This window comes from Equus caballus, chromosome 25 (assembly GCF_041296265.1).
Source record: "Equus caballus isolate H_3958 breed thoroughbred chromosome 25, TB-T2T, whole genome shotgun sequence".
Classification (NCBI taxonomy): Eukaryota; Metazoa; Chordata; class Mammalia; order Perissodactyla; family Equidae; genus Equus; species Equus caballus.
Genome location: NC_091708.1, coordinates 14,733,044 through 14,745,104, shown reverse-complemented (window position 1 = coordinate 14,745,104; position 12,061 = coordinate 14,733,044). Strand labels below are relative to the sequence as shown.

General features: G+C 36.0%; 1 protein-coding gene across 5 annotated transcripts in view; it reads right to left on the bottom strand.

The window, feature by feature from the left end:
• The window catches only part of STX17 (syntaxin 17), a 63,910-nt gene that overhangs the window by 47,040 nt on the left and 4,809 nt on the right, over positions 1 to 12,061 (bottom strand). For all 5 annotated transcript variants that reach the window (XM_023629754.2, XM_023629755.2, XM_023629756.2 and 2 more), the window contains exon 2: positions 10,038 to 10,223. In XM_023629754.2, coding sequence (XP_023485522.1) covers positions 10,038 to 10,160 — 123 coding nt within the window. In that variant the 5' untranslated portion in view covers positions 10,161 to 10,223. The remainder of the gene's footprint in view (positions 1 to 10,037; positions 10,224 to 12,061) is intronic.

Sequence of the window (12,061 nt, the reverse complement as noted above, 5' to 3'; positions counted from 1 at the left end):
AAACAAAATGCTACTGAATAACTATTGAGTCAACAAAGAAATCAAAGGAGAAATCAAAAATACCTGGAGACAAATGATAACGAAAATACAACATACCAAAATCTAAGGGATACAATAAAAGCAGTACTAAGAAGTAAGTTTACAGCAATACAGGCTTACCTCAAGAAACAAGAAAAATCTCAAACAATCTAACATTACACCTAAAGGAACTAGAAAAAGAAGAACAAATGAAACCCAAAATCAGTAGAGGGAAGGAAATAATAAAAATCAGAGTGGAAATAAATGAAATAGAGGCTGAAAAGATCAATAAAAATAAGAGATGGCTTTTTGAAAAGATAAACAAAATGGACAAACTTTTAACTATAGTCACTTAGAAAAAAAGAGGAAGGCTCAAATAAATAAAATCAGAAATGAAAGAGAAGAAATTATGACGAATACCACAGAAATACAAATGATTATAAAAGAATACTATGAAAAGCTTTATGCCAACAAACTGGATAACCTAGAAGAAATGGATAAATTCTTAGAATGACATAACCTTCCACAACTGAATGAAGAAGAAATAGACAATTTGAGCAGACCTATCACTAGTAAGGAGGTTGAAACAGTAATCAAAAACCTCCAAAAAACAAAAGTCCAGGACCAGATGGCTTCCCTGGTAAATTTTATCAAACATTCAAAAAAGGTTTAATACCTATCCTTCTCAAACTCCTCCAAAAAGTGAAGAAAAGGGGACACTTCCCAACTCCTTCTATGAGGTCAATATTACCCTGATACCAAAACAAGACAAGGACAACACAAAAAAAGAAAACTACAGGCCAATATCACTAATGAACACAGATGCAAAACTTCTCGACAAAATATTAGCAAATTGAATACAATACATTAAAAGGATCACACACCACAATCAAGTGGGATTTATTCCAGGGATGCAAGCATGGTTCGACATCCTGAAATCAACCAATGTATAAACCACATAAACAAAATGAAGAATAAAATTCATATGATCATCTCAATAGATGCAGAAAAAGCATTTGACAAGATTCAGCATCCATTTATGCTAAAAATTCGGAATAAAATGAGTATAGAAGGAAAGTACCTCAACATAACAAGGGGCATATACAACAAACCCACAGCTAACATCATACTCAATGGTGGAAAACTGAAAGCTACCCCTTTAAGATCAGGAACAAGACAAGGATGCCCATTCTCACCACTCTTACTTGACACAATATTGGAAGTCCTACCCAGAGCAATTTGGCACAAAAAAGAAATAAAACGTATCGAATTGGAAAGGAAGAAGTAAAACTGTCACTATTTGCAGATGGCATGATTTTATATACAGAAACTCTACAGAATCCATGAAAAAACTATTAGAAACAAGAAATGAATACAGTACAGTTTCAGGGTACAAAATCAACATACAAAAATCAGTTGTGTTTCTATACACTAACAATGAAATAGCAGAAAGAGAAATCAAGGATAAATCTCATTTATAATCACAACAAAAAGAATAAAATACCTAGAAATAAATTTAACCAAGGAGGTAAAAGACCTGTACACTGAAAACTATAAGACATTGTTGAAAGAAATCAAAGAAGCTACAAAGAAATGGAAAGATATTCCATGCTCATGAATTGGAAGAATTAACATAGTTAAAATGTCCATACTGCCTAAAGCAATCTTCAGATTCAGTACAATCCCAATCAGAATCCCAAGGACAATCTTCATGGAAATAGAACAAAGAATCCTAAAATTTATATGGGACAACAAAAGACCCTGAATAGTCAAAGCACTCCTGAGAAAAAAGAACAAAGCTGGAAACATCATACTCCCTGATCACAAAGTATACTACAAAGCTATAGTAAACAAAACAGCATGGTACTGGCAGAAAAAACAGACACACAAGTGGATGGAACAGAACTCAGAGCCCTGAAATAAAGCCACATATTTTTGGACAGTTAATTTTTGACAAAGGAGCCAAGAGCATACAATGGAAAAAATAAATCTCTTCACCAAAATGGTGTTGGGACAACTGGAGAGCCACATGCAAAAGAATCAAAGTAGACCACTATCTTACAACATACACAAAGATTAACTCAAAATAGATTAAAGACTTGAATGTAAGACCTGAAATCATAAAACTCCTAGAAGAAAACATAGTCAGTATACTCTTTGACATCATAACGGTCTTAGCAATATCTTTTTGGAAATCTCTATTCAGGCCAAAGGAAACAAAAGAAAAAATAAATGGGACTACATCAAACTAAAATGCTTCTGCACAGCAAAGGAAAACATCAACAAAACGAAAAGACAACCTAACAATTGAGAGAAGATATTTGCAAATAAGGGGATAATATTCAAAATATATAAAGAACTCATACAACTCAACAACAAAAAACAAACAACCCAATTAAAAAATAGGCAGAAGATCGGAACAGACATGTTTTCAAACAAGATATACAGATGGCCAACAGACAGATAAAAAGATGTTCAAAAATCACCAATATTAGGGAAATGCAAATCAAAACCACCATGAGATATCACCTCATGTTCATCAGAAAGGCTATTATTAAAAAGACAAAAAATAACAAATGTTGGAGAGGATGTGGAGAGAAGGGAACCCTGATACACTGCTGGTAGGAATGTAAACCAGTGCAGCCACTATGGAAAACAGTACGGAGATTCCTCAAAAAACTAAAAATAGAACTACCATATGATCCATCTATTCCACTTCTGGATACTTATCCAGAGAACATGAAAACACAGTTTGAAAAAATAAATGCACCCCTATGTTCACTGCAGCATTATTTACAATACTCAAGACTTGGAAACAACCTAAGTGCCATGGACAGATGAATAGATAAAGAAGATACACACACACACACACACACAATGGAATACTACTCAGTTATAAAAAAGATGTAATCTTGCCATTTGTGACAACATGGATAGACCCTGAGGGTATTATGCTGAAATACATCACATGGAGAAAAACAAATACCATATGATTTCACCCTCACGTGGAAGATAAAACAACAACAAACAAACACGTATATACAGAGAACATATTGGTAGTTACCAGGGGAGAAGAGGAATGGGGGGAGGGCGAAATGCTTAAAAAGGGACATTTGTATGGTAATGGATGAAAATTAGACCTTTGGTGGTAAACATGACGCAGTCTATACATTAGTCTAAATACAATGACGTGCACCTGAATTTATATAATGTTATAACCCAATGTTACCTCAGTGAAAGAAAAGTACAAAACCCCAAACATACACAAAAGATATATCCCAGGAATGATGTGAATTTCCTAACTCATTAGAAACTATTAATTGGTGGTGCCATTACTGAGTACCTGGGTAGGCTAACTTACTTGTTAAGTAGCCCATTTCCAAGTGTCAACATTACACTCAGGGATTTCTCATATAATACCTTAATCCTCACAATAACCCTATGGGAAAGATTTTAATGTTATTTTTACAACTTTCTAAAGATCATGGGCATTTGCAGCTTTCCCATGAACAGTGAAAATGGCGAACAGTAAATCTGTGAAGCTTCAGGTCTACTACACAGTGCTGTATGAAGATGCTGTGTTTATAGCTGACTTGGGATGGAATTGATCAGGGCACATTGCTTCACGTTATTTCATAGGAAGTAATTAAGATGGGATTTGAACAAAAAACAAAGTTTGAAAGATGGACAAATGGAGTGGATATAGCTAACAGATGTAGGAGAAGAAGCAAAAGTATTCAAGTCTATATTTTTTCCATCTTCCTTCTTCATTCAGGAAAATATCTTCAAAATAGAACAGTGCACAATAAACATGATTAAGAGGAAAATGAAAACCAAGAAAGAGTAAGAACAAACGTAGATACTTCAAACAAATCCAAGTCAAAAGTCCCAGAGAAATTACACCTGAGTGAACCAAAAGACCTTGCAAATGTGGTCTTGTATCTGTGAGGAACTGTGAAGCACTGGAAAGGCTTGTAGAGACCACAAAAAATGACTCAATTTTCACAAAAAAAGAGACCTTTAAAAGATGGCAGACTGTAAATCTTAATGTAAATTTTTGGGAAAATTCTATACCGGGTTATCAGAGAGATGGTTTGTGAGAACTTAGAGAAATGATGACAGTATATCAGAGTTTCTGTCCCTTTCCAGTTCAACATTTTTCATCAATGCCTTGAAAACAAAAGATGCATAATTACCAAATTTGCAGACAACATAAACTAAAAGGAATAATTACATAAATGAAAGATCACAATTCCACATGGTAAGAACAAAGGTAACAATGATAAATGTAAAACCTAGCATTTAAATTAAAAAGAGCAACTGTACAAGAAATAGGTATGATCTGGCTTAAAGCTGAAGTTCATATAAAGAAAGTTCTGTTGGGGGCTGGCCCAGTGGCACAGCGGTTAAGTTCGCACACTCCCCTTCAGTGGCCCAGGGTTCGAGGTTCAGATCCCGGATGCAGACCTACGCACTGCTCCTCAAGCCAAGCTGCAGCGGTCATCCCACATATAAAGTAGAGGAAGACGGACACAGATGTTAGCTCAGGGCCAGTCTTCCTCAGCAAAAAGAGGAGCATTGATGGTGAATGTTAGCTCAGGGCTAATCTTCCTCAAAAAAAAGAAAAAAAAAACTCCTATGGATTTTATTTAGTTGATTACAAAACCAATTAAAAAGCCAGCAATATAAAGTGGCTTCTAAAACAACGGACGCAATCTTAGGCTCTATATCTACATACACATATTCATTCATTCAACACACTTTTATTTGGAGCACACCATGTTTCAACCACAACATTATAAGTTTAACACACTTATCAATGTAGCGATTTCAAGAAAGTAATTCAACCACTCAGTCTGTTTCCCTAACTAAAAAAGGCAGGCAATAATAAGGCTAACTTATAAAGATGCTGAGGATTAAATGATACGATGCATATGAAACCTCTAACGTAGCACTCAACAAATAAAAACAGCAGCTACGACCTTTGCTATTATTATTATTTGGCTCACTGTCAAGTAAGCCACAGAAGAGATGAGTGTTTGGGGTGGAAGTTGAAGTAGATGAACTTCTCTCAAAATAATAAACTTCCAAGAAAAATAAGGAATAAAATAGTTTAGATTTCCTACTGCTTACTACACAATGTTATACCTAAATCAGGTTACATTATTAATGGCTATTATCACAAATATTTGGAGAGGAGAAAAAGCAAAGTGATTTAACATGTGTGAAAAAATATTACAAGTAACTCCTTTAAAATTTAGTGAAGTGAGGATCACTGACAAGCATTTCCAAACATACTGTTTTTACAAAATATCATTTTTGTATTGTCTATTTCACAGGGGCACTATAGAGACAGGTTAAAGCAGTGCTATAACTTGCAGCAATCAGGATGCTTTTGGTTGCAAATAACAGAAAACTCAAAATTTAAAAATGTCTTTAATAATAAGGACATTTATTATCCTACGGAAGCAGCAGCCTAGAAGTAGGATGACAATTCCAGGGTAGTTTAGTTCAGAAGCTTATAAGGTGGTCAAGCGCCCAAGTTCTATCTTTCTGCTTTACTACTTTCAACAGAGTTTTTGTCCTCAGATTTGTCCCCTACTGGCTACAGTTCCAGATACAAGAGGGAGACACAAGACCAGCAGAAGCAGGAGGACTGTTTCCTCCCACATATATCTTTATAACAGCAGGAAAATCTTTCCCAGAAGTTTCCATATCCCAAACAGGCTTTCCCTCAAATGTCACAGCCAGAATGAGGGGACACGTCCATTGTTCACTGCCAGCCAAGCACTGACAAGAACGGAATCACCACCATTAGACTCAGCCGCCACCACTCGTGCTGAGGCTTTTCTATCCTGAAACACAGAGGAAGGCAAACTGAACCAGGGCTCTGTCAGAAAAAGAGAAAGAGGTGGGGAAATGCGATTAAAATTCTGAAGAAACATTTTCAGAAGAAAAAGAAAAATGGAAAAGGTTTTTGGTGTAATCACAAGTTAAAAAACAAATAAAAAAGGCTGATGATGTGTGATTTTGTACCATATAGTTCAGGCTTCATACTGCCCAAATAGTCCATGCCACTCATTTTCACACCTAATCACATGTTGCCTCATCATTCTCTGAATATTTCCTACTTTATTTCCTTAACTGGACTGTAAACCTCTTGAGGATTAGAAACCTAATTTTTTACATAATTTTCAGTGCTAACAATACAAGAAGCAGCGAACATCAACACTTATGAAAAGCTAACACTTATTTATTTTCTGTAATGAATAATTTCCCTTCTCATTAAATCCGGCAAATCGAATACAAACATCCATCTCTGCTTTTTTCCGAAACCCAACTAAAATGACAGTAAAGAACTTTAGAAGGAGTAAATTTACAAGAATAATGAGAATACAACAGAAGGTATTAGTCGACAAAATTTTGGAATGCAGAAAGAGTATAGACATGTTGCAACTGACTTAGCAGGCCAGAGAAAGCTGAAACCTAAGGCTGCAGAGGAGTGGATGGTGGGGGAGAGAGTCAATGAGAAGCAAGCCCACGGCAGAGCACTAATCCAGAAAGACTGAGTAACCCAAGGCACCAGCTACCAGGTAACGAGGCGGATGTGTATGTTGGGGCTAAAAGCAGAAGGATTAGTTGAAAATTTATGTAAGGAACAGGTATTCTATCAGATGCCCTCTCCATAGGCCCAAGCAACTGCCCCATCACCACAGAACATTCCAGAAGAGTATGTGGTGGTTCCCCATTAAAGTAGATCCCCAACTGTTTACCCCTCCAGGTAACAAGGCCCCTACTACTGTCCTACTACACATATACATACACACACACACACACACTCCTTCCAGTTAGCACTCTTAAATATCAACAGCCAGCCAAGGAAAGCCTATAATACTGTGTCAGTAGACTAACACAAAAAAAAGAAAGGGAGAAAGAAAGAGGAGGAGAAGAGAGAGAAATAAACAAAAGGAAAAGAAAGGAAGAAAAAAGGAATTCAGGGAAAACAGACAAGGAGGCAGAAGAAAACTTTTAAAAAAATAATACCACCATAGAGAGATATGAGACTGCATCCATGACACAAGAAGAGGAGGATTCTCTTTAAAAGAAAATAGAGAGAATTGATAGAAAAAAGAATACAGTTAGAAAAAATATGATTCTGGCTATTACATCTTAGTTGGAATGTGGATGTGATAGCTGGAGCTGGAGCTGCCATTTTACATGCAAAATAGAAACAAGCTGAGGATCAGAGAACAAGATTAAAAAAATGCCTGGGTCTTTCACGACTGTTGAGCTGCCACTGCAGCCCCAGACTGCTGCTATAAATAAAAGCAAAACCAAAAAACCTCTATCTTATTTAATACACTATTTTTGGGTTTTCTGCCGCTTGCACTTTAACCATATACTAATACAGTACATGCTACACAATAAGTTTTGCCCCAAACTCCTATAATATGAAACAAAAAAATTATGTCCTGGGGCTGGCCCCGTGGCCGAGTGGTTGAGTTCACGCGCTCCGCTGCAGGCGTCCCAGTGTTTCATTGATTCGGATCCTGGGCGCGGACATGGCACTGCTCGTCGAACCATGCTGGGGCGGCATCCCACATACCACAACTAGAAGAACCCACAACGAGAAATATACAACTATGTACTGGGGGGCTTTGGGGAGAAAAAGGAAAAAATAAAATCTTAAAAAAAAAAAAAAATCTTTAAAAAAAAAAAAATTATGTCCTAAGCTTGTTGTTCCTATTAACTATGCTTAAGTTGTTGTTCCTATTAACTATGCTTAAGTCCATCTTACATTAGCCAAGAAAGCTGAATGCTAACACTTCAAATGTCAGGATCACATTCTAATGATGTCTCTCACGTGTGATAGAATGTAATGCTGAAGGACCTATGGAATACAGGCCCAGGTGTCCGCAGCACACTACTCTCATTGTTTTCGGATGTTGCAGAATCACTCCACTAGGGCTTACCTTCAATTTCCCTTCAGTCTGACTTTCTTCTTTTAAATTCATATTGGATGACTGATGGCTAACATAATAAATATCTTATCTTTCCACACCCTTCCCCCAGGAAGAATATGCCTTTTTGAAAGGAAGGCACTGTCAGACACCTGGAGTCCAAACTTAGTTCTTAACTCTTTTTGTCCACAGTGAACACTGCAGCTTTTAAATGTTTTTACATTGCCATAAACTATTAAAATACGTTATTCAATCTTATATAGAAATAAAGTCACTTTCATAATTAAACTAGAAATCCTAGAGACAGCAGAACGATCAAGAATACAGAATAAAACAAAGATCAGTATGAGTTTAACTGCTTAGGTTCAGACAACATCACTTATATTGTAAATTATAATTATTCTGATATTGTCTAAAAATTTCACAGTAAGTAAAAATTCCACAAAATACTAAAGGAAAAATGTTCTGGCAGATAAAATTCAATACAACTCTGGAATAATTTTCTTATGAAGTCTGGCACAACTGATCAGATCAGTAATCGATCCCTTCCTATTCTCATCCACCTTTCTCCCAGGGTTCTGGCTTTTCCATTGATGACTGACTAGGTGGTACATGCAGCTAGGACCTGAGGGTGATGATGGTTGGCACTTTCATACAGAATAAATACAAGAAAGGGGAAATCTAATACATGCCAAACTTCAAAGGTAAAATAGAAAAGGAAAGACATAGTCTTAATAGACCATTTTCAGAATCAATTTCTCCTTTCAGAATCGATTCATCTGCCAAATTCTTGCCATCTTTGTAACTGAGCACTTCAATATGAGCTCAGACCTTATTAAACATCCCCCCTGAATATCAATCAAAAGTACAACTCTATTTCTATATTGTTATAGTGCTAAAAGGAACGAGTCCTCCTCCTTAATCAAAGCATGGAACCCTTTAATTTGTTTTTGCTCAAGACAAGAATAACCAGCTTACCAGACAACTCCTCCATCCTCGAAAGTTACAGTACTTATTGCTTATGAATAAGGAGAAAGAAATTAAAAGATGATGAAATATTCATCTTGAATTCTAGATACCTTTATATTTGCATTGAAATTTTCACCTTAAGATTCTTAATACCTACTTTCCATACCTTCTAAAAAGACTTAAATGCTAGGAAGACAGATGGTGTCCATGGGAGAAAAAGCTGACACTGTTCTTACTTGCATAAAGTACTCAGTTGAGGGTGATAAATATTGTTTATATTGAAAGGCTTAATGACCACTTCCAGCTACACTCCCCGCCCCCCGGAAAAACAATGGAGGGCCACACAGATTAAAATTATACTGAGGGAGGTCCTTTTGAAGGAGCAAATACGGCTGATCTGTCCCACAGCAAAGAAGACAATAAAACCTACCAAATCAAAACTCAGTGCTCAGTAAACCCGATGTTCTCATAAATGCCACAAGCACTCCACCAGACCCTGGTCAGTCCAGGTTCTATGCAACCTCCACTACAGTCCCTGAGACTAGTTCTTCCCTCCACTTATTTCCTAAGCTGACCTTTAGGCAATATCTCTCACTTGGGGCTTTCCTCAAAGAGAAGCAATAAAATTGGGAAATTCCCTCATATCTCTCACAGGACAATGATTTACCTCTTTAACCTATTTACACCTGAAGAGGACAGGCGTTACTGATAGACACACACTCAAAGTTCAAAAAACTTGCCATAGGGTGATGAAATTAAGGCAGGTTCCTCAGCCAAAGTTCACTGCCTTCACATTATGGTGCACCATCAAACTCTGTATTTTAATTACTAACTGCCTCATACGTTACTATGTACAACTAAAAAGGTGTAGATTCTATTCCTATGATCCTTCCTAAAAAAGGGTAATATGAGATGCATATTTGCAGAACAGAAAAACCAGATGAAAAAATGAATAATGTGGCTAAATCAATAGAGCTATATGTTTTAGCAAACCCTTGTCTCTAATATTCTAAATTTAGCTGAAAAGCATAACAAACATATATCAGAATATGTAACTGTTTCTTGTGGTAGAAAATGAAAAAAACTCACCTTCTCAATATTTATCTGGTGCTTTCTTAACCTCTCCAGGTCTGTTGGGATTACTATCTTAATGAATTTCTGGATAGCTGGCTCAAGACGGCGTAATTTCACTTTTTCTTCATCTTCAGACATCCTAAAAAAATGTTGTGTCACTTCTACTTGTAACAACTGTCTTCTCCACTCATACAGAAAAACCTAAAAGTGAAATATTTATTTAAGAATGTTTTTAATCAGTTTCCATTGTTTTTATTTTTATTTTTATTTTTATTTATTTTTTTTTATTTAAAGATTTTATTTTTTTCCTTTTTCTCCCCAAAGCCCCCCGGTACATAGTTGTGTATTCTTCGTTGTGGGTTCTTCTAGTTGTGGCATGTGGGACGCTGCCTCAGCGTGGTCTGACCAGTAGTGCCATGTCCGCGCCCAGGATTCGAACCAACGAAACACTGGGCCGCCTGCAGCGGAGCGCGCGAACTTAACCACTCGGCCACGGGGCCAGCCCCAGTTTCCATTGTTTTTAAAAGCCAACAACTAGGTAATTTTATAATTTATTCTAAATACATATTCAACTTAATGCTGAATTTGAGTGACTCGTTTTTTCTTTAAGAAACTTTATTTTAAAACCTTTTTCTCTATATAAAAGTAATGTATATTCACTTTAGAATATTTAGAAAATATGAAAAAGAGAATAAAATGAAATCAACAATCATCTCCTCTCCCTTTGTTAACTACTCTTTCCATTTTTTCCTCCCATCCCTACTCTTTCCATTTTGATGTATGTCTTTCCAGGTTTTTTTCTATATATGGATGTATGTATGTATTTAAATAACTTTTTTTAAAAGACTAGGAGTATACTGTCCAAGTTTTCATTTCCCAATGTAGCTTGGACATTAAATAAACTTTTAAAAAAAGGTGTCAAATGGCAAAATTGGAAGAAAAAATTTTCTTAACATTTCCACTTGTATCAAACTCCATTTCTAATGTCATCATAATTTAACTATGTAATTATACTTCAAATATATTATAACATAATATGTAACTCTTCTCATTGATGTCCTTTAAACTGCCTCTTCTCTCTCTTACAAAGTGCTTAGCACTGTCTACAACCAATACAAATAAGCAGTGACAGGGCTGGAGTAAGAACTCAGGATTCCTGAGAGCACAATCAAATGCTCTTTCTAATTCACCAGTAATTTTCTACCAGTGTTCCAGAAAGCTCAAAGGTATGCCTTTGGGGCTAGGGTAGGAGAGGGCAGGGGTTGACAAGTGAGCTGAGTAGGCTCCAGGACCCCATGCCTACTTCAATTAGAGAAAATTTACTTACATCTATTTCATAAATTTGAGCTTATTGGATTTTATATAAACAAGGGCTTCACTGCTTAACCAAATTTGAAAACCACTGCTTTACGCCATGCTTTCAGGCCATCTCATTAGTCACCTCTCCCACATTTAAAAAAAAAAAAAAATTAAGTTGACTATGTTAATCCTATTAGGTTATGGCATCTTAGACTAGGATCCAGTGAGATAGGAATTCACAAATAGATTCCATGGAGTCCCTGAATCTTTATGAAAAATTGTGAATGTATTTTTGAGTTATTTCAAAGGACAGAGTCCATTGCTTTCATGAGACCATCAAAGAGATCTATCACTCCAGAAGCATCAAGAACTATTATTCTAAATAATATTCTGTTTCTCTCCTTTCTTTCACAGTTGAAAATCTTGAAGTGCTGGTTATAAAGACTATCATATCTACTGGTAACTTGGTTTTTATGTTTGATTTAAGCTCAAAAGCAAAAAAGGAAAATCTCCAGACACCAAAAATAGAGTCCAATAGCTACAGTAGTGAGTGAGAACTGGAGATAAATGGAGACGTTCATTGCCAAAAGAGCCCACAAACCCAAGAATACAGGTAAATTCATAGCTAAGGGACTAGAGATAAAGTAATCTAAGAGGCAAATTAAAATAAGTACATACTAAAGTATACAAAAATATAAAGAATAGAATCTTTTTTAGAATTAGATAATATTATGAAACAG